At 55.3% G+C, this 22,304-nt stretch overlaps 1 protein-coding gene across 1 annotated transcript; it reads left to right on the top strand.

The window, feature by feature from the left end:
* Positions 1 to 2,771: 2,771 nt before the first annotated feature.
* Positions 2,772 to 21,759, top strand: LOC105469312 (prolyl 4-hydroxylase subunit beta). Its single transcript, XM_011720217.3, has 11 exons — positions 2,772 to 2,987; positions 3,913 to 4,119; positions 8,362 to 8,495; positions 8,673 to 8,810; positions 17,516 to 17,620; positions 17,799 to 17,924; positions 18,299 to 18,499; positions 18,932 to 19,052; positions 19,182 to 19,363; positions 19,702 to 19,788; positions 20,829 to 21,759. The coding sequence occupies exons 1-11, from the start codon at positions 2,837 to 2,839 to the stop codon at positions 20,907 to 20,909; spliced, it is 1,533 nt and encodes a 510-aa protein (XP_011718519.1). The 5' UTR covers positions 2,772 to 2,836; the 3' UTR covers positions 20,910 to 21,759.
* The last annotated feature ends 545 nt before the right edge of the window (positions 21,760 to 22,304 follow it).

The raw sequence follows: 22,304 nt of genomic DNA, 5'->3' as shown, positions 1-22,304 counted from the left end.
GTGGGAGCATTTCCCTTTTCCCTGCCAAATTTCAACTTTAAAATCAGTGGTGGTGCTGCTTCCCAGCGGAGGAAAGTGAGGGGAATGGAGAGGGCAGGCACCTGGGGAAAAGGAGAGCTGCAGGTTCCAGGCAGTGAGGGAGAGGGAGGGCTGCCAGTGTCCAACAGTAACAAAATGCAGACCTTCTATGTAATTTTAAAGTTTCTAAAAGCCACATTAAAAGATAAAAGAGGAGGCCGGGTGCGGTGGCTCACACCTGTAATCCCAGCACTTTGGAAGGCAAGGCAGGTGGATCACCTACGTCAGGAGTTCGAGACCAGCCTTTCCACATGGTAAAACCCTGTCTCTACTAAAAATACAAAATTAGCTGGGCGTGGTGGCAGGTGCCTGTAATCCCAGCTACTCAGGAGGCTGAGGCAGGAAAATCGCTTGAACCCGGGAGGCGGAGTGAGCCAAGATTGCCCATTGCACTCCAGCCTGGATGACAAAATGAGACACTGTCTCAAAAAAAAAAAAAAAATATATATATATATAAAAGAGTAAACAAATATTATTTTTTGAGACAGGGTGTCTACCTGTTACCCAGACTGGAGTGCAGTGGTGGGATCATGGCTCACTGCAGCCTCAGCCTCCTGGGCTCAAGTGATTCTCCCACCTCAGCCTCCCAAGTAGCTGGGACCACAGGTGCACACCACAGCGCCTGGCTAATTTTTTTTTTTTTTGAGACGGAGTCTCGCTCTGTCGCCCAGGCTGGAGTGCAGTGGCCGGATCTCAGCTCACTGCAAGCTCTGCCTCCCGGGTTCACGCCATTCTCCGGCCTCAGCCTCCCGAGTAGCTGGGACTACAGGCGCCCGCCACCTCGCCCAGCTAGTTTTTTGTATTTCTTAATAGAGACAGGGTTTCACCGTGTTAGCCAGGATGGTCTCGATCTCCTGACCTCGTGATCCGCCCGTCTCAGCCTCCCAAAGTGCTGGGATTACAGGCTTGAGCCACCGCGCCCAGCCATGGCTAATTTTTTAAATGTATTTTTTGTAGAGACGGGGGGGCGGGGGTCTCACTATGTTGCCCAGGCTGGTCTCGAACTCCTGGGCTGAAGGGATCCTCCTGCCTTGGTCTCCAAAGGCGGTGGGATTACAGGAGTGAGTCACACAGCACCTGGCCTCAATATTATTATGTAATCCAACGTATGTATACAGAGTATTTCAACATGTAGTAGTCAAAGTAAAGTTATTAACGAAATACTGTACCTTGTGTCCCCCAGCCCCTACACGCACATTCAGTCTTTTTTTTTTTTTTGAGACGGAGTCTTGCTCTGTTGCCAAGGCTGGAGTGCAATGGCGTGATCTCGGCTCACTGCAACCTCTGCCTCCCGGGTTCAAGCGATTCTCCTGCCTCAGCCTCCCGAGTAGCTGAGATTACAGGCGCGCGCCATCAGGCCCAGCTAATTTTTGTATTTCTAGTAGGGATTTCACCACGATCAAGCCGGTCTCGAACTCCTGACCTCGTGATCCGCCTGCCTCGGCCTCCCAAAGTGCTGGGATTACACGCGTGTGCCATCGCGCCCGGCCCTGCACACTCAGTCTTAGAAGTCTGATGTGCACTGCGCACTCACAGCCCGTCTCGAGTGGACTGGCCACATTTCAAGTGCTCGGGAGCCTCGAGTCGGGAGGCAAACCCAGCTGCTGCCTTCGGAGTGAAGCAGCACCCAGGGTATTTCCACAGCTGTATAACGGCTGGGAGGTCTCCTGAACCGACCAGAGCATCTGAGAAGCACTAGAGTAGGGACAGCTTCACAGGATTTGGCAACCAGTGGGAAGGGAGGGAAGAGATCGTACAGGGCAAAGGGCCGCTCCCTGAAGGCCTTAGCCGGGAGGACCTTTCCTATGGCCGCTCAACGCAGGGGCAGCGTCTTCCTGGGGCCTGGGAGCCGGCAGGTCCGCAGCGCCCACGTCCCGCCCCTCCCGCCCGTCTCTCCAGCCCCATTCTCGTAACCCCCCGTCCCTGTGCTCTCATCCCCTCCGAGGCGTCCTCGACCTGTGCGCACGATTCCCGTGCCAAGGCCCTGCCGTCATGCCTCGGTGGGTGTCTTGCGTGACCTCGCGGAGCGCGTCGGACCGCGCCGGATATCACAGACCGAGCCCACCGCCGCCCCTAAGCGACGGACCCCACCTTCCAGGGCCGCCGCCGCACGCTTGACACGCGCGCCAGAAATTACGTCACCCCAGCTTCCGGCCCGGGGTCCAGGGGGCGTGCCAGTTGGGTACGCGGTCCAGTCAGAATGCAACACGAGGGGTTTCGGAGGCGCAGCCGCAGCTCCGCCCCTAGACTGGGAACTCCGCCCCACTGCCACGTTCGACGAAGGAACGCGCAGAGTGCGCGCATCCCTTGGCCAATCAGGAGGCGCAGAGCTCCGGCTACCGAAAGTGGCAGCCATTCCAGACCCGTAGAAGGTGTGGAAGAAAGCCACCAATTAGAAGCCAAGGCAGAAAAAGTTCTCGTCGGCAGCCAATGAAAGGCTAAGAAAGACAGCGAGCGCGAGGTCCTCGGCCAATCCCGGGCGAAGGCCAGGGAGGCCTCAGGAGCGTTTCCGAATCCGGGGCCGGGCCTAGTGTGAGTGTCCAATCCGAGAGCGGCAAAGACGAGCCTCGAAGTCCGCCGGCCAATCGAAGGCGGGCCCAGGGGCGCGTGCGCGCCGCGGCCAACGCGCGCGGGCAGGGGGGCAGGCGCGCCCCGGACCCAGCATTTATAAAGGCGAGGCGGGGACCGGCGCGCGCTCTCGTCGCCCCCGCTGTCCCGGCGGCGCCAACTGAAGCGCCCCGCCTGCTCCGTGTGCGACATGCTGCGCCGCGCTCTGCTGTGCCTGGCCGTGGCCGCGGCCGCCCGGGTGTACGCCGACGCCCCCGAGGAGGAGGACCACGTCCTGGTGCTGCGGAAAAGCAACTTTGCGGAGGCGCTGGCGGCCCACAAGTACCTGCTGGTGGAGTTCTGTGAGCGCCGGGCCTGGCGGGCAGGCGGGCGGGGCTCGGGGCCGTCGGGCCAGGCTCTGGGACGCAGGCACGGCCCGGCCGCCCCCGGGGTCGGGATCCTCGGCGCGCCCGGGACTGAAGGGCGCCCTTCTTGGCCGCCTTGGGGGCCGTGTCCGGGGTTTCTCGGGGATGAGAGCCTGGCTGGGAGCCGGGGGGCCGTCCAGGTACGCGCCCTGCGCACGGCAGTATCTTCCTGTTAGTGCGAGAAGAACAGGATCGACCTGTGTGAGCCAGCAGAGCAAGCCAGGGTCCAGCCCTGCCGAGTCTTCCCCGGGGGCCGACCCGGAAGGCGCCCCGCTCCTGCCCACCCCACCTTCACCTTGCCACAGTAGTCATTCCGATGGTGTCTCGGACGAGAATCCGAAGCCTTCCTCACGTCCATAAGGATTTGAGCTCTGTCCCTGGGGTGGGAATCTTGTGCCGGACACAGTTGCTAACTCTGTTGACAGATCGTCTTATTCCCGCACTCTAAGCAACTCAGGGCCTGTGTGCACGGATGTGCATCCCGTACTCACAGCCAGTGCTGGTACAGGCCGCCACGTTCACGTCTTCACTTTTGTCTGTACTCTTAAAGGGAAATTCTAGGGAGACCCTTGCCTTGGTTGCCTACAGGTAATAAGAAGTCAGCAACCATTGAGAGGCTTGTCTTCCTGTGCTGACGGTGACATAGCAGAGTGGGCGCTGGTGTTGGTTGGTAGTGGTTTGTCGTTCACGGCCTCTGTCCTGATATTGCCCAAGAGCACCAGGCTATCAGCTCAGCCTTGTGCGTTAGGAGGGGTTATCTTGGTGAGTAGATAAGGTTTTTATGAAGGGAAGTGCCAGAGGAGAAAGGGAAGCGGTGCCGAGAAATCAAGGCTGCTTTCTAGCATCTCATTTCCGCTTCCAGATGCCCCTTGGTGTGGCCACTGCAAGGCTCTGGCCCCTGAGTATGCCAAAGCCGCTGGGAAGCTGAAGGCAGAAGGTTCCGAGATCAGGTTGGCCAAGGTGGACGCCACGGAGGAGTCTGACCTGGCCCAGCAGTATGGCGTGCGCGGCTATCCCACCATCAAGTTCTTCAGGAACGGAGACACGGCTTCCCCCAAGGAATATACAGGTGTGGCTGTGGCACTGCCCTTGAACTGTCTTTAGAGAGGGACTGGTCTGCCGGCTTGGAAAGGCACAGGCAGTAGTCTGAGCGGTGGGGAGGCCGGGTTCCAGAGGCTTGGAGGGATCCCGTTCCTCAGGCCGGGTTCTCCTCGTTGTGTCCTGAGGGTCCTGTGAAGAAAGTTTTCATCCTGGAAGAACCTTCGAGTGGAGAACCTGTCTTGTCTGGTGCCACTCTGGGGTCGGCTGACTGAGGTCTGTCTGGAGACTGACTAGCGAGGAGAGGAGACTGGTGCCTTTCTGGCCACATGGGCTCTTTGTGCTGCCCCCTCTTCCTAGGAGCAGCAGCGTAGCTGTAGTTCTTGGGGTGACACCTGCTAGCTATTGTTTGTAGCGTGCCAGCTGCCGCGCCATGTGCTTGGGTGATTTCTCCTTGCATCCTCTCTGTGAGGCAGGCCTTTCCCAGACAAAGGGCTGAGGCTCAGAGCAGCTGAGTAACAGCATTGTGCCTGTCGGTAGCAGACCTCGAATCCAAGCCCACCCGCTCTGTCTGTAGCACAGGCCCTCAGCTGCTCATCTGCCGCCTCTGAAGCTGCCTTCGTGGAGGCCGAGCCCCTGTGTAGCCAAATCAGTGACTGTGGCAAAAGAAGACTCATCTGTAAAACCAGTTCTGTGGCACGTCAGATGCACATGATGGGCGGCCCAAAAGCAGTTCATTCTAGTGTTAGCAGGGTTGTCCCCTTAAGCAGGTGTGCCCTGTCCTGTTCTAGTGGCAGCAAACTCTGTGGTTGCCTCTCACTTGGCTGTTTTGATGTTCTCTCTTTTTTTTCTTTTCTTTTCTTTTTTTTTTTTTTTTTTTGGAGACAGTCTCGCTCTGTCACCAGGCTGGAGTGCCGTGTGATCTCTGCTCACTGCAACCTCCGCTTCCCGGGTACAAGTGACTTTCCTGCCTCAACTTCTTGAGTAGCTGGGGCTACAGGTGCATACCATCAAGCCTGGATAATTTTTGTATTTTTAGTAGAGATGGGATGTCACCACGTTGGCCAGGATGGTCTCAATCTCTTGACCTCTTGATCTTCCCGCCTCGGCCTCCTGAAGTGCTGGGATTACAGGCGTGAGCCACTGCGTCCGGCCTAATTTTTGTTGTTGTTTTTTTTTTTTTGAGACGGAGTCTTGCTCTGTGCCCCAGGCTGGAGTGCAGTGGCACGATCTCGGCTCACTGCAAGCTCCGCCTCCCGGGTTCACGCCGTTCTCTTGCCTCAGCCTCCCAAGTAGCTGGGACTACAGACGCTCGCCACCTCGCCCAGCTATTTTTTTGTATTTTTTTACTAGAGACGGGGTTTCACAGGGTTAGCCAGGATGGTCTTGATCTCCTGACCTCGTGATCCGCCCATCTCGGCCTCCCAAAGTGCTGGGATTACAGGCTTGAGCCACCGCGCCCGGCCAGGAGTCAAGTTCTAAGAGGGAAAGGGTCAGCATTCCTTAGCCTCAGTCTCCCAGGAGGAGTAGGTTTCTTCTCTGTCGTTTGATTGCCTTTGGTGGCATAAAGTGTGTCATCTTCCTAGTCTGGGAGACACGTAGAGTGGGCCCTTGGTGAGAACTTCTGAAATGCCTGGGATAAGTTAGGAGGCGGGAGTTAGGTGGACTAGGTGTCAGCCTGTTCCCACAGGTAGAAAAACTGGTACTGAGTTTTGAGTTACTGACCACCTCTCTAAGATGAGGCCTCGTGTCAGACTCCTGGGTGAGAACATGTGTGTTTGATTAATGTACATGTCAAAGAAAATTTAGAAAATGCGGAGCAGGTTGGGCGCGGTGGCTTATGCCTGTAATCCCAGCACTTTGGGAGGCTGAGATGGGTGGATCCCCTGAGGTCAGGAGTTCGAGACCAGCCTGGCCAATATGGTGAAACCCCATCTCTACTAAAAATACAAAAATTAGCCAGGCATGGTGGTGCACGCCTGTAATCCTAGCTACTCGGGAGGCTGACACAGGAGAATCACTTGAACGCGGGAGATGGAGGTTGCAGTGAGCTGATCTTGTGCCACTGCACTCCATCCTGGGCGACAGAGTAAGACTTCGTCTCAAAAAATAAAAATTTAGGCCGGGCGCGGTGGCTCAAGCCTGTAATCCCAGCACTTTGGGAGGCCGAGGCGGGTGGATCACAAGTTCAGGAGATCGAGACCATCCTGGCTAACATAGTGAAACCCCGTCTCTACTAAAAATATAAAAAACTAGCCGGGTGTGGTGGTGGGCGCCTGTAGTCCCAGCTACTCGGAGGCTGAGGCGGGAGAATAGCGTGAACCCGGGAGGTGGAGCTTTCAGTGAGCCGAGATTGTGCCACTGCACTCCAGCCTGGGCCACACAGCAAGACTCCGTCTCAAAAAATAAATAAATAAATAAATAAATAAAATAAAATTTTAAAAATGCAGAGGACCAGCCTGGGCAACATGGTGAAACCCTGTGTACAAAAAATAGAAAAATTAGCTGGGGCAGGCCAGGTACGGTGGCTCACGCCTGTAATCCCAGCACTTTGGGAGGCTGAGGCAGGCAGATCAGGAGATCAAGACCATCCCAGCTAACATGGTGAAACCCCGTCTCTACTAAAAATACAAAAAAATTAGCTGGGCGTGGTGGCGGCGCCTGTAGTCCCAGCTACTCGGGAGGCTGAGGCAGGAGAATGGCGGGAACCCGGGAGGCGGAGCTTGCAGTGAGCCAAGATTGCGCCACTGCACTCCAGCCTGGGCGACAGAGCAAGACTCCGTCTCAAAAAAAGAAAAATTAGCTGGGGCTGGGCACAGTGGCTCATCCCGGTAATCCCAGCACTGGGAGGCCGAGGTGGGTGGATTGCTTGATCCCAGGAGTTTGAGACCAGCCTGGGCAACATGGCAAAACCCCATCTCTACAAAAAATAGAAAAATTGGCCAGGCACGGTGGCTCACGCATGTAATCCCAGCACTTTGGGAGGACGAGGCGGGCGGATCACAAGGTCAGGAGTTCAAGACCAGCCTGGCCAACACAGTGAAACCCCGCCTCTACTAAAAATACAAAAATTAGTTGGGCGTGGTGGCGGGCTCCTGTAATACCAGCTACTTGGGAGGCTGAGGCAGGAGAATCACTTAAATCTGGGAGGAGGAGGTTACAGTGAGCCAGGGTCGTGCCACTGTACTCTCCAGCCTGGGCGACAGAGGTAGATTCTGTCTCCAAAAAAAGAAGAAAAAGAAAAATTTGTCGGGTGCAGTGGCTCACCTCTGTAATCCCAGCACTTTGGGAGACCGAGGCAGGTGCATCACCTGAGGTCAGGAGTGAGACCAGCCTGGCCAACATGGGGAACCCTGTCTCTACTAAAAATTAGCCGGGTGTGGTGGTGGGCACCTATAATCCCCAGCTACTCGGGAGGCTCAGGCAGGAGAATTGCTCGAACCCGGTAGTGGAGGTTGCAGTGAGCCGAGATTGCACTATTGCACTCCAACCTGGGCAACAAGAGTGAAACTGTCTCAAAAAAAAAAAAAAAAAAAAGTTAGCTGGGTGTGGGGGCACATGCCTGTGGTCCCTGCTACTTGGGAGCCTGAGGTGGGAAGATTGCTTGAGCCCAGAAGTTCGAGGTCGCAGTGAGCCATGATCATGCCACTGCACTCTAACCTGGGTGACGGAGCAAGACCCTGTCTTCCAAAAAAAAAGGTTGGGATTGGTGGCTCATGCGTATAATCTCAGCACTTTGGGAAGTCGTGGTGAGCAAAGTGCTTGAGCACGGAAGTTAAAGACCAGCCTGGGCAACATGGCAAAACCCCGTCTCTACAATAAATACAAAAATGAGCTGGGTATCATAGCATGCACCTGTACCCCAGCTACTTGAGAGGCTGAGGTTGGGAAGATTGCTTGAGCCCATTGGGTGGAGGCTGCAGTGAGCCAAGATCCTGCCTTCAGCTGGGTAACAGAGTGAGCCCCTGTGTCAAAAGAGAAAACAAAATGCCGAGAGATCAGAGAAAAAAAATGAGTTTGTGATCCTGTTATTCATAGAGAGAATCATCCTCTTTCCTCCCCACTCGCCATAAACACAACCACAGTCTCATATACACTGGGGTTTAGGAGGCGGGCCGATGACACCAGACCTCTTCCGTGGTGGGAAAACATCTTGCTTAGGGTGAGTCAGGTGTCCTCAACCTGGCTGGCAGAGAGTAGAGACAGGAACAGGCCCAGCAGGGCGGGCCGCACTCCCTGTTTGAGAGTGGAACCTACATTTGTTTGGGGTTAGCTGGCAGAGAGGCTGATGACATCGTGAACTGGCTGAAGAAGCGCACGGGCCCGGCTGCCACCACCCTGCCTGACGGCGCAGCTGCAGAGTCCTTGGTGGAGTCCAGCGAGGTGGCTGTCATCGGCTTCTTCAAGGTAGAGACCAGAGCGTCATTCCAGTCTTTCTTTTTTCTGTCATCCATTGAGGAGGGGTCCGCGGCTACGGCTGGCAGTTCTGCATGTGTCCCCCCCGGGCCTAGGCATTACAGGGTCTGCCCCTACTGCTTGGTGCTGTGGGCTTGTGACTACCTCTGCTTTTCCCTCCTCGTTCAGGACGTGGAGTCAGACTCTGCCAAGCAGTTCTTGCAGGCGGCAGAGGCCATCGATGACATACCATTTGGGATCACTTCCAACAGTGACGTGTTCTCCAAATACCAGCTCGACAAAGATGGGGTTGTCCTCTTTAAGAAGGTGAGTGGGCCCAGGCAGCTCTGCCCGCATTAGTTCCGGGGTTGGTCTGCAGAGGGTGGCGTTGCTCTCCTTATCATTAAGGGAACCTTGCTCCTGGCACCTTTGGCCCAATAGGTATGTTCTGCAGCTTTGCCAAGTTGGGTTGTAGGCAGCACTGACACCTGTGGCCTTTGCATTCAGCTGTGGGCCCTCTCTCTGGCCACTCTCCTGCCACAGCCATCCCAGAAGAGCTGCTTTTGACTGTTAGGTTTTTTTTTTTTTTTCCATTTAGGATAAAACATGTAACAACATTTACCTTGTTTATTTATTTATTTATTATTTTGAGACGGTGTCTTGCTCTGTTGTCAGGCTGGAGTGCAGTGGTGCAATCTCGGCTCACTGCAACCTCCACTTCCTGGGTTCAAGCGATCCTCCTGCCTCAGCCTCCCAAGTAGCTGGGACCACAGGTGTGCACCATGCCCAGCTAATTTTTTTTTTTTTTTTTTTTTTTTTTTTTTTTTTTTTTTTTTGAGACGGAGTCTGGCTCTGTCGCCCGGGCTGGAGTGCAGTGGCCGGATCTCAGCTCACTGCAAGCTCCGCCCCCCGGGTTCCTGCCATTCTCCTGACTCAGCCTCCCGAGTAGCTGGGACTACAGGCGCCGCCACCACGCCCGGCTAGTTTTTTGTATTTTTTTTAGTAGAGACGGGGTTTCACCGTGTTCGCCAGGATGGTCTCGATCTCCTAACCTCGTGATCCGCCCGTCTCGGCCTCCCAAAGTGCTGGGATTACAGGCTTGAGCCACTGCGCCCAGCCTAATTTTTGTTTTAGTAGAGATGGGGTTTCACCATGTTGGCCAGGATGGTCTCAATCTCTTGACTTCATGATCTGCCTGCCTCAGCCTCCCAAAGTGCTGGGATTACAGGTGTGAACCACTACACCCAGCCCCATTTGCCCTTTTTTTTTTTTTTTTTTTTTTTTGAGACGGAGTTTTGCTCTTTTTGGCCAGGCTGGAGTGCAATGGCACGATCTCAGCTCACCACAACCTCCGCCTCCTGGCTTCAAGCGATTCTCTTGCCTCAGCCTCCCTAGTAGCTGGGATTATAGGCATGCACCACCATGCCTGGCTAATTTTGTATTTTTAGTAGACACAGGGTTTCTCCATGTTGGTCAGACTGGTCTTGAACTCCCGACCTCAGATGATCGACCCACCTCGGCCTCCTAAAGGGCTGGGGTTACAGGCGTGAGCCACCGCGCCTGGCTGCCCTTTTTTTTGAGATAGGGTTTCTCACTCTGCCACCCAGGCTGGAGCACAGTGGTGCAATCTCAGCTCACGGCAACTTTGTGCTTCCCAGGCTCAACTGATCCTCTAACCTCACCCTCCTGAGTAGCTAGAACTACAGGCGCCCGCCACCACGCCTGGCTAATTTTTTCATATTTTTGGTAGAGATGGGGTTTCACGGTGTTAGCCAGGATGGTCTCCATCTCCTGACCTCGTGATCCACCCGCCTCAGCCTCCCAAAGTGCTGGGATTACAGGCGTGAGCCACTGTGCCCGGCCTTCTTTTTCTTTTTTTGAGACAGAGTCTCACTCTGTCGCCCAGGCTGGAGTGAGTGGTGTGATCTCGGCTCACTGCAAGCTCCGCCTCCCGGGTCCCGCCATTCTCCTGCCTCAGCCTCCCGAGTAGCTGGGACTTCAGGCGCCCACCACCAAGCCCAGCTAAATTTTTTGTATTTTTAGTAGAGACGGGGTTTCACCGTGTTTGCCAAGATAGTCTTGATCTCCTGACCTCATGATCCACCCGCCTCGGCCTCCCAAAGTTCTGGGATTACAGGCGTGAGCCACCAACCCGTTCACTTTCTGTAGTCAGCACTGAGCATCCAGCACTCCTTGGGACTGGGTAGGAGGGAGGGTGGAGCCTTCCTGGAGTGTGGTGTGAGTGGGTCAGGACGGCTTGTTTCCACGTCCTTGTTCTTGTCACTTAGCTGTTTTTGCAGCCACTTCCTCAAGAGAACTCAAGACAGTAGATGCTCTTCACCAGGAGATGTTTTCCTGGCGTTCCTGAAAGGAAGAGGGTTTTTCTAAATGACACAGTCACCACTGCAGGGTGCCCAGGAAACTAACATCTAACTAGAAAAAGCCAGTGTGGTGTTGGATAAAGTTGAGGGAAGCAAAGGTCTTTTTAGAGCTTTTATTAGAAAGAAGATTCCAGGCCGGGCGCAGTGGCTCACACCTGTAATCCCGGCACTTTAGGAGGCCGAGGTGGGCGAATCACCTGAGGTTGGGAGTTCAAAACCAGCCTGACCAACATGGAGAAACCCCATCTCAACTAAAAATACAAAATTAGCCGGGCGTGGTGGCACGTGCCTGTAATCCCAGCTACTCGGGAGGCTGAGGCAGGAGAATTGCTTGAACCCGGGAGGCAGAGGTTGCGGTGAGCCAAGATCATGCCATTGCACTCCAGCCTGGGCAACAAGAGCGAAACTCCGTCTCAAAAAAAAAAAAAAAAAGAGAAGGTTCCGAGTCTTGTCTTGAAACTTGGGTTCTGGGGGAGACTTTCTCCAGGGCCCATGAAACTTGCGAACCCTGTTTTGTCACACAGCCCACAGCTCCTTCAGTGCCCTGGATGTCTGGAGTGGCCGTTTGGACTCTGTGGACAGTTTGGTGGTCATGTGTCCGCGAAGGCGGGAGGGCAGTTTCGTTGCTCTTGCCTGCCAGGGCTCACACGTGGCCATCCATGTGGGCTCCCCACAGGTTACCATTCTGCCTCGATTCTCTGGAGTCCACTAGAGCTGGGCACAGACAACCCCACTTGGGTCTGATGCCAGTTGGTGGGTGGTGCTTTCTTGCCCACCGAAGGTGGCCCAGGTGTCTGTGATGGTGAATGTGGTGGTTGCAGGCAGGAGCCCGGCCCCCTGTGCTGTGCACACAGTAGGGGCTGCGCTAGAAGTCAGAGCTCGCCCCACAGCTGAGAGGATGAGTCCAACTTGTTCCTTTTCCTCCAGGCTATTAACTTCCATCCCTCAAAGTGAGTGAGGTCTTCCTCTGTGTTCAGTGGCCACAGTGGGCAGCCTGGCTGAGTCAGGTGCTCTTGTGTGGCCCACTGTTGCCTGCTCTTCCCTTCCTTCCCTAGCGGGCACTGCAGCCCAGGAAAGCCTCTGCGGGGGCCGCTGGTCACTGGGACCATGGGTGTGAGAGCTGATATTTCGTTTTGTCTTCTCCACCAGCCGGCAGCACTGGGCCTGTTGTTGTTTGAGAAAGGGTCTTGCTCTGTTACCAGGCTGGAGTGCGGTGGTACAATCACAGTTCACTGCAGCTTCGACCTCCTGGGCTCAAGCAATCCTCCTACCTCAGCCTGCTGAGTAGCTGGGACCACAGGTGTGCGCCACCACACCTGGCTATTTTTTAATATTTTTGTAGAAATGGGGTTTCACTGTGTTGTCCAGGCTGGTCTCAAACTTCTGAGCTCAAGCAATCCTCCTATCTCAGCCTGCCGAAACATTGGGATTACAGGTGTGAGCTACATCACCTGGCCTGCGTTGGGCCTTTCTGTGTTGTTTGTCACTGTGGCCTGGCAGGGCTGGCCTCCTGCTGCTGTGCCCTGCTAAGGGGTCCAGTTTCCCTTACCACAGTAGACCATGATCGAGTGTGATGTGGCATCTCTGCTGAAACGATGGCAGCCTTGGGACAGCTGCGGCAGTGTCTCCTCCTGGCTTCTTGGCACGAGATGATGTAGGCAGCACCTGACACTCTGGAGGGAGCCGGAGACGTTCTGCAGGGCTGGGGGGGATTTTCTGTTTGCCTGCAGTTGCAGCCCAGCGTTACTCGTGGGCAGAGTGCGAGCCCACCAGTGCCACTGGGAGCCCAGATGTGATCAGCAGCTCGTGTTCCAAAGGATTCCCTCCAAGGGCCTCCTGACCTTGGCTTTTCTGCCTCTTTTTATCCACCTTTGCCCCTCTGGGGAAGATGTAGCAGGCTTGGAAGTCTCTGCCCCTCGGGCTTGGGCAGGGGTGACTGGTGCTCCTGGCCTGGTTTAGTATCAGCTCTTTGGTGGTCAGGCCCAGTCAGGGTGACCTGGGCACAGCGTGCACAAGAGCAGGAAATGGCACCTGGTTTCGAAGTAACTCTGAGGACGCATAAGGAGAAATGGCCAGTAAGAAAGGATGAGTGATTCATTTCCCCAAGTCTCATTTAAGAAGTTCGAGGGGGCCGGACGCGGTGGTTCACACCTGTAATTCCAGCACTTTGGGAGCCCGAGGTGGTAGATCACGAGGTGGTCAGGAGATTGAGACCATCCTGGCTAACACAGTGAAACCCCATCTCTACTAAAAATACAAAAAATTAGCCAGGTGTGGTGGCGGGCGCCTGTAATCCCAGCTACTCGGGAGGCTGAGGCAGGAGAATGGCATGAACCCAGGAGGTGGAGCTTGCAGTGAGCCGAGATTGCGCCACTGCACTCCAGCCTGGGCAACAGAGCAAGACTCTCTCTCAAATGAGGGGAGGGTACCAGGCTTGGTGGCTCAGACCTGTGATCCCAGCACTCGGGGAGGCCAAGGCAAGAGGATTGCTTGAGGCCAGGAGTCCGAGACCAGCCTCAGCAACATGGTAAGACCGTCTCTACAAAACATAAAAGTAAAATAAATTTTTTTAGCTGGATGTGGTGGCTCATGCCTGTAATCCTACCACTTTGGGAGGCCGAGGCAGGCGGATCACTTGAGGTCGGGAGTTTGAGAACAGCCTGACCAACATGGAGAAACCCCATCTCTAATAAAAATACAAGATTTGCCGGGCATGGTGGCACATGCCTATAATCCCAACAACTTGGGAAGTTGAGGCAGGAGAATTACTTGAACCTGGGAGGCGGAGGTTGCAATGAGGCAAGATCGAGAACATGCCATTGCACTCCAGCCAGGGCAACAAGAGTGAAACTCCATCTCTAAATAAATAAATAAAATTTTTAAAAAGTCGTTCGGGCCAGGTACGGTGGCTCACGCCTGTAATTCCAGCACTTTGGGAGGCCAAGGCAGGCGGATCACCTGAGGTTGGGAGTTCAAGACCAGCCTGACCAACATGGAGGAACGTCGTCTCTACTAAAAATACAAAATTAGCCAGGTGTGGTGGCGCACACCTGTAATCCCAGCTACTTGGGAGGCTGAGGCAGAAGAATCGCTTTAACCCGGGAGGCAGAGGTTGCAGTGAGCCAAGATCCTGCCACTGCCCTCCAGCCTAGGCAACAAGAGTGAAACTCCATCTCAAAAAAAAAAAAAATTGGGGGCCAGGCTCAGTGGCTCACGCCTGTAATCCCAGCACTCTGGGAGGCCAAGGCAAGTGGATCACCTGGGGTCAGGAGTTCGAGACCACCCTGGCCAACATGGTGAAACCCTGTCTCTACTGAAACTACAAAAATTAGCCAGGCGTGGTGGCACATGCCTATAATCCCAGCTACTCGGGAGGCTGAGGCAAGGAGAATCGCTGGAACTAAGGAGGTGGAGGTTGCAGTGAGCCAAGATCACGCCATTGCACTCTAGCCTGGGTGACAAGAACAAAACTCCATCTCAAAAAATAAAAAAAATAAAATAAATTTTTAAAATAAAAATGTAGTTCAGAGGGAATGATGGAAGGCTCACCCAAAATTCTCACTTGAAGAGCCTCAGCCCAGGAGCACCTCTCTGAGCCTGAGCCGAGGCCGCATCCTCAGCTGCAGACTGACCCCTCGTGGTTGGGCCGCCACAGCCTCTCCATCTTGTGGCCTGAGGACTGACTCCCTGAAGCTGCCTCACATTATTAGGGATCGCCAGAGCCTTACGGGCATGTGGATTGTGCCTTTCAGGATCTGTTGTATTAGAAACTAGAACTAAGAATGTAAAAAATGTTTTTGTTTCTTCCATTTTATTTCTTTATTTAATTTATTTTTTATTTTTTGAGACAGAGTCTCACTCTGTTGCCAGGCTCAAATGCAGTGGCGCAATCTTGGCTCACTGCGTCCTCCGCCTCTCAGCCTCCCAAATAGCTGGGATTACAGGCACCCGCCACCATGCCCGGCTAATTTTTGTATTTTTAGTAAAGACGGGCTTTCACCATGTTGCACTAGGCTGCTGTGAAACTCCTGGCTTCAGGTGATCCTCTCAGCCTCCCAAAGTACTAGGATTACAGGCGTGAGCCACCACGCCCGGCCTGTTTCACTCTTGTCACTCAGACTAGAGTGCAGTGGTGCGATCTCACTGCAATGTCTACCTACCAGGCTCAAGCAGTCCTCCTGCGTCAGCTTCCCGAGTAGCTAGGATTACAGGCAGGTGTCACCACACCCAACTGATTTTTGTTTTTGTTTGTTTGTTTGTTTGTTTTTTTGAGACGGAGCCTCGCTCTGTCGCCCAGGCTGGAGTGCAGTGGCTGGATCCCAGCTCACTGCAAGCTCCGCCTCCCGAGTAGCTGAGACTACAGGCGCCCGCCACCTCGCCCGGCTAGTTTTTTGTATTTTTTAGTAGAGACGGGGTTTCAACGTGTTGGCCTGGATGGTCTCGCTCTCCTGACCTCATCATCCGCCCGTCTCGGCCTCCCAAAGTGCTGGGATTACAGACTTGAGCCACTGCGCCCGGCCGTATTTTTTTTTTTTTTGAGACAGAGTCTTGCTCTGTTGCCCAGGCTGGAGTGCAGTGGCATGATCTTGGCTCACTGCAATCTCCACCTCCTGGGTTCAAGTGATTCTCCTGCCTCAGTCTCCTAAACAGCTGGGATTATGGATGCGCACTACCACACCCAGCTAATTTTTTGTATTTTTGATAGAGTGGGGGTTTCACCATGTTGGCCAGGCTGGTCTCACACTCGTGAACTCAAGTGATCCACCTGCCTCAGCCTCCTAAACTTCTAGGATTACAGGTGTGAGCCACTGCACCCGGCCCTTTTTTTTTTTTTTTTTGAGACAGTTTTGCTCTTGTTGCCCAGGCTGGGGTGCAGTGGCATGATCTCAGCTCACCGCAATCTCCGCCTCCCGGGTTCAAGCCATTCTCCTGCCTCAGCCTCCCAAGTACCTGAGATTACAGGTGCCCACCACCACGCCTAGCTTATTTTTGTATTTTTAGTAGAGATGGAGTTTCACCATGTTGGCCAGGCTGGTCTCGAACTCCTGGCCTCAAGCAGTCCACCCATCTTGGCCTCCCAAAATGCTGGACTTAACAGGCATAAGCCACTGTGGCCAAGTTAATTTAAAAGAATAATCGGCCGGGCGCGGTGGCTCAAGCCTGTAATCCCAGCACTTTGGGAGGCCAAGGCGGGTGGATCACGAGGTCAGGAGATTGAGACTATCCTGGCTAACATGGTGAAACCCCGTCTCTACTAAAAATACAAAAAACTAGCCGGGCGTGGTGGCGGGCGCCTGTAGTCTCAGCTACTTGGGAGGCTGAGGCGGGAGAATGGCGTGAACCCGGGAGGCGGAGCTTGCAGTGAGCCGAGATCACGCCACTGCACTCCAGCCTGGGAGACACAGCAAGACTCCGTCTCAAAAAAAAAAAAAAAAAAAAAAAAAAAGAATAATCATCCCATTACATGTTATCATAAATCACACCTTTATGGAAACTAATTTTTCCCAGACAAAAGCAATTTACTGCTAAGTGGTGTTTTAGATTCCTCCAGCAGGATCCTCCTCTCCCGCCCTCCCGCTGTTGCGACACCACACAGCCAGCAGGCTCTGTGGATCTGTGCCGCAGCACGTGAGCGGGAGAGTGCAAAGGCTAGAGAAGTGTGAGTGTGAAAACAGCTTTGACTGGTGGGGCGCGGTGGCTCACGCCTGTAATCCCAGCACTTTGGGAGGCCAAGGCAGGTGGATCATGAGGTCAAGAGATCGAGACCTTCGTGGCCAACATGGTGAAACTATCTATTAAAATACTCCATCTCTACTAAAAATACAAAAAAAAAAAATGAGCCGGGCGTGGTGGCGGGCTTCTGTAGTCTCAGCTACTCGGGAGGCTAAGGCAGGAGAATCACTTGAACCCGGGCGGCGGAGGTTGCAGTGAGCCAAGATCGTGCCACTGCACTCCAGCCTGGGCAACAGAGTGAGACTCTGACTCAAAAATAAATACAAAAGAAAATAGCTTTGGGCCGGGCGCAGTGGCTCAAGCCTGTAATCCCAGCACTTTGGGAGGCCGAGACGAACAGATCACAAGGTCAGGAGATTGAGACCATCCTGGCTAACACGGTAAAACCCCAACTCTACTAAAAAACAAAAAAAAAACTAGCTGGGCGAGGTGGCGGGCGCCTATAGTCCCAGCTCCTCGGGAGGCTGAGGCAGGAGAATGGCGTAAACCCGGGAGGCAGAGCTTGCAGTGAGCGGAGATCTGGCCACTGCACTCCAGCCTGGGTGACAGAGCGAGACTCCGTCTTAAAAAAAAAAAGAAAGAAAGAAAATAGCTTTGACCACATGGGTGCCCTGAAAGGGTTGGGGGCCCTGGGGATGGGCCACACTTCAAGGGTTGCTGGAACCACATGCACCAGGCTCAAGTTGTGGATGTAAAACCAGCTGTTGAATTCACTGGCAGCCATAAGGCCGTGGCCAGAGCCAGTCTGGCTGTCAGGGAACAGTCATGTCCTATACCCATTGCTGGGATCTGTGGCTCGAAACGCCACAAGAGGGCAGGGCTGCTGGCTGTTGTGACTTCCCACATCCAGGGAGATGCGGGCCCGGGGGCTGTGCTCCTGGCAGCAGTGCTCAGTCAGGGCCCCCTTTCTGTCCACAGTTTGATGAAGGCCGGAACAACTTTGAAGGGGAGGTCACCAAGGAGAACCTGCTGGACTTTATCAAATACAACCAGCTGCCCCTTGTCATCGAGTTCACCGAGCAGGTGCGGCTCCCTTGCTGCCATGCATCCCCCAGGCTGGGGATGGGGAGGAGTGGGTTGGGGGTAGCATGAGGCTCCTGGTCACCACTGCTGTCCAGCATCTAGCATTGGAGGCCGTTGGGAGAACATTCTGCGTTAACAGCATGTGACTCAGACCCAGTAACTTGAGTTTATAACACAGACAGCCCCGAAGATTTTTGGAGGTGAAATCAAGACTCACATCCTGCTGTTCCTGCCCAAGAGTGTGTCTGACTATGACGGCAAACTGAGCAACTTCAAAACAGCAGCTGAGAGCTTTAAGGGCAAGGTGAGCTGCTCCTCCGGGTGGCTCGTGGGGCGGTGCCAGGGAACAGTACGACTCTTCCTAAGGTGACAGAAGTGTGGGGCCTTCCTGAGGCTGCCTCCTGGACCAGACCAGGCACCCGATTCAGGAGAGCCTGGATGTAGATGAGGGGCCAGCCAGGCCAGACCTCTGCTCCCAGTCACCTGCTGGTCTGGTTGGGCAACCCCAGAGTCCAGGTTGGAGAAAAGGCACCGGGGCATGATCTGCTTCCAAGCGAAGTCAGGGCTGGAGGCAGAGGCTAGCCTGCCAGCCGTCTCCCGCACCGTCTGAGTGACGTCAGGGCTGGAGGCAGAGGCCAGCCATCTCCCTCACCTGTGCAACCTCCTTTTCTCCCCCAGATCCTGTTCATCTTCATCGACAGCGACCACACGGACAACCAGCGCATCCTGGAGTTCTTTGGCCTGAAGAAGGAAGAGTGCCCAGCCGTGCGCCTCATCACCCTGGAGGAGGAGATGACCAAGTACAAGCCCGAATCGGATGAGCTGACAGCAGAGAGGATCACAGAGTTCTGTCACCGCTTCCTGGAGGGCAAAATCAAGGTGCGGGCGCATCCCGGGCCAGGGCTGCCCCCCAGATAGAGCTGCCACCTTAGGGGGTCTGGGCTCTCAGTGTCCTGGGCTTCATCCTCAAAGTAAGGTCTTCAGATAAGAGGACGGAGCCCAAGATCGTGTGAAGACCACTATTGTCACACCCTTGGGGACCTGTAGGAGCCCTCTTGTTGACAGTGCTGGCCCAGATGCTCCTCAGGGAAGCCTCCTGGCGGGCGAGGGTGTGGCCTACGTGGGCTCATTGGGCCCAGCCCACTGGCTCAGCCTTCTCTTCCTGGATTCTTGGCACTGTTGGCTTCCGCGGCTGCCATCCTGGTGATGCCAAGGGCAGCCGTGCACCTCAGCCAGGCAGGGGTGAGGGTTGTGGAGCTCTGTGGTCCCCCAGGCGGCACCGCCCCTCACGGTGCCCTGCCTGCCCTCCAGCCCCACCTGATGAGCCAGGAGCTGCCGGAGGACTGGGACAAGCAGCCTGTGAAGGTGCTTGTTGGGAAGAACTTTGAAGAGGTGGCTTTTGACGAGAACAAGAACGTCTTCGTGGAGTTCTGTAAGTGCTGCCCCTTCAGCTTCCCAGGTCTGTGCCCCCAGGGCACGCGGGAGGTGTGCGGACTCCCGGGGAAGCGTCTGCCAGCGACTTTGTGGTCCAGGACACACCCTAGAACTGCTTTCTTTTCAGATGCCCCGTGGTGTGGTCACTGCAAACAGTTGGCTCCCATTTGGGATAAACTGGGAGAAACGTACAAGGACCATGAGAACATCGTTATCGCCAAGATGGACTCGACCGCCAACGAGGTGGAGGCCATCAAAGTGCACAGCTTCCCCACACTCAAGTTCTTTCCTGCCAGCGTCGACAGGACGGTGCGCCTTCCCTCTAGATGGGGCCGGGGCGGGCCCTGGGAAGAGCGATGGTCTCCACGCCAGCCTGGGTGCTGCTTTGTCTGGAAGGAGCCTGGGGCTAGTTGGGTGGAAGAAGAGCTGTGGGAGCTCCTTCAGAAGCACCCACCTTTTTTTCTTTTTTGAGAGAGATGGGATCTCACTATATTGCCCAGGCTGGTTTTGAACTCCCAAAATGCTGGATTCCAGGCGTGAGCCACCGGGCCGGGCCTGCTCTGCCTTTCTCTAGGGAGGAGGAGCCAATGCTGGGAGATTGGTTCTGGGCCAGGACCAGCCCCCGCACTCATCCCTGTCTTCCACAGGTCATCGATTACAATGGGGAACGCACACTGGATGGTTTTAAGAAGTTCCTGGAGAGCGGTGGCCAGGATGGGGCAGGGGATGATGACGTGAGTGGGGTCACAGCCCTGGGCCGGTCTCTGGGATTCAGCCCCGTGGCCCCATGGGACATGCCCACTTGGGCTTGGCTTGTGATGAGAACGGTGCTGTCGGAGGCACGTCTGTGCATCCAGGGCTCTGGGGCTCCACACCTCTGCCCAGCAGGGCAAGGGATGTGCTCCCAGCGCTCTGCTGAAACAGCTCTCCCTGGCCAGCACTTTAGGGGGCGAGGTCAAAGACATCTTAAAAACCAGATTTTGCTTAGAAAACCTTTTCAGACGCGTGGCACCGGTTCCTCACACGCTGCTGACTTGGACTCACATGTCCATCCCCAGCCCGCTGGCGGAGCCTGGGCACAAGGTAGCAGACATGGGTCTGACGCCCTCAGGAGCTCAGTCCTGCCTGTCAGCACGTGGCCAGCAGCAGTGGTGACTCTGCTGGAGAAGCAGGAGGGCTGGTGTTGGGAGGATGTGGCAGGGGCAGGGTGCTTGACCATGGTGAGGGAGATGAGGGCATGGTCAGTCTAGGCTGGCAGGGTCTGCTGGGAGTGCTGGTGCACAGTGGGAGCTGGAAACACCCTGCCCAGGCGGGGGACGGAGGCCGGCCCCTTGTGCTGCCTGTGGTCTGTCGCTGGCCAGAGCCTGAGGGTTGGAAGTAGAAGGGTCACGCCAGCGGTGACTGCCTGAACATCATGCTGGGGCTATTGTCCCTGCCAAGATGTGAACTCTCTGAAGGCTCCATGGTGCCAAGCTGGGAGGCACACATATGCCCGCCATGCCCAGTGGAAGGGTCCGAGGCTGAGCTGGGACTCCCAGGGTTCCTGACACAGTGGGGGCTCTGATTCATCCTGCTATAGGTAGAAATCCCCCAGGCCTCACTCTTCCTGGGAAGACCCCGTGTATCTCGTAAAGACCAGGGTTGGCTGCTCCAGTGGCCGGTGGCCATGTCCAACGTGGCCGGCTGGTCCCCAGTGTGAGCATCGTGGGGTGCTGGGTGCCGGCAGCCTCAGCCGTTGCAGCCAACGTGTCCCCCACCTTTTCCTGTATCCCAGGATCTCGAGGACCTGGAAGAAGCAGAGGAGCCAGACATGGAGGAAGATGATGATCAGAAAGCTGTGAAAGATGAACTGTAAGACGGAAAGCCAGACCCGGGCGCTGCCGAGACCTCTCGGGGCTGCACACCCAGCAGCAGCGCACGCCTCTGAAGCCTGCGGCCCTCATCTGAAGGAGGGCGTCGCCGGAAACCCAGGGAACCTTTCTGAAGTGACACCTCGCCCCCACACACCGTCCATTCACCCCCGTCTCTTCCTTCTGCTTTTCGGTTTTTGGAAAGGGATCCATCTCCAGGCAGCCCACCCCGGTGGGGCTTGTTTCTTGAAACCGTGATGTACTTATGGGTCTGTCCAGAGTGCTCGCTGGAGTGTTCAGAGTCTCGCTGCCTCCCTCCTGCGGGAGGTTTCTGCTCTCTTTGAAAATTCCATTTGTGGGATTTTTAGACATTTTTCGACATCAGGGTATTTGTTCCACCTTGGCCAGGCTTCTTTGGAGAAGCTTGTCCCCCGTGCGGGAGGGATGGAGCCAGACTGGACACGGTCATTCAGCACCGCGTGCAGTGTTGCCATGACTGATCATGGCTCTTGCATTTTGTGGGTAAATGGAGACTTCCAGATCCTGTCAGGGTGTCCCCCATGCCTGGAGGAAGGGCTGGTGGCTGCCAGCCCTGGAGCCCAGCACAGGCCTAGGCCTTCCCCTTCCCTCAAGCCAGGGCTCCGCATCCTGTCGTGGGCTCATTGCTTGTGACCACTGGCCTCTCTACAGCATGGCTCGTGGCCTGCTTGAGGCAGAACCAGGACCCTTGACTCCCAGGCGGGGAGGTGGCCAAGGATGCTGGAGCTGAATCAGACGTTGACAGTTCTTGAGGCATTTCTAATTCACAATCTGGAATTGAACACATTGGACAAATAAAGTTTAAATTTTACCACCTGTTCTTGCCTCGGGTTTATGATCTTGCCAAGCCTGGGGAGCTGGGCTGGAATGCTGACGCCAAGGCCATCTGCCAGGCCTTGGTGGGGTCACTGGCGTTGAGAGGCCGCACCCCTGGAGCGAGGTGCAGAGGCAGAAACAGGCGCCGTCTCCCTGCCTGCCGGCTGCTTCACCTGGACTGTGATGGGGCTTCTGTGATTCTGGACCCTGGATGTGGACATGGGTGGAGCCACCCAGCCCCATGTGATGCTCACAGACTCCAGGTCGTTCCCTCCCATCCCTGCCGTGGAGTGACAAGAAATCAGGTGGACTCAGGCTTTAAGGGCGGATGAGAGGAACAGGGTGTCCCGCTTACCACTAACCCTTCACACGATAAAGGCTGGACTGGGCGCAGGGACGCGCGCCTGGAATCCCAGTGTTGGCGCAACATGGGGAGACCCCGTCTCTACGAAAAACTAGAAATTAGCTGGGCATGGTTTGCACCTACAGCCCCAGCTACTCGGGAGTTTGAGGCAGGAGGATCGCTTGATCCTAGGAGGTCAAGA

The sequence above is a fragment of the Macaca nemestrina genome, chromosome 17, assembly GCF_043159975.1.
Source record: "Macaca nemestrina isolate mMacNem1 chromosome 17, mMacNem.hap1, whole genome shotgun sequence".
Taxonomy (NCBI): domain Eukaryota; kingdom Metazoa; phylum Chordata; class Mammalia; order Primates; family Cercopithecidae; genus Macaca; species Macaca nemestrina.
This window is presented reverse-complemented; position numbering and strand designations above follow the sequence as displayed.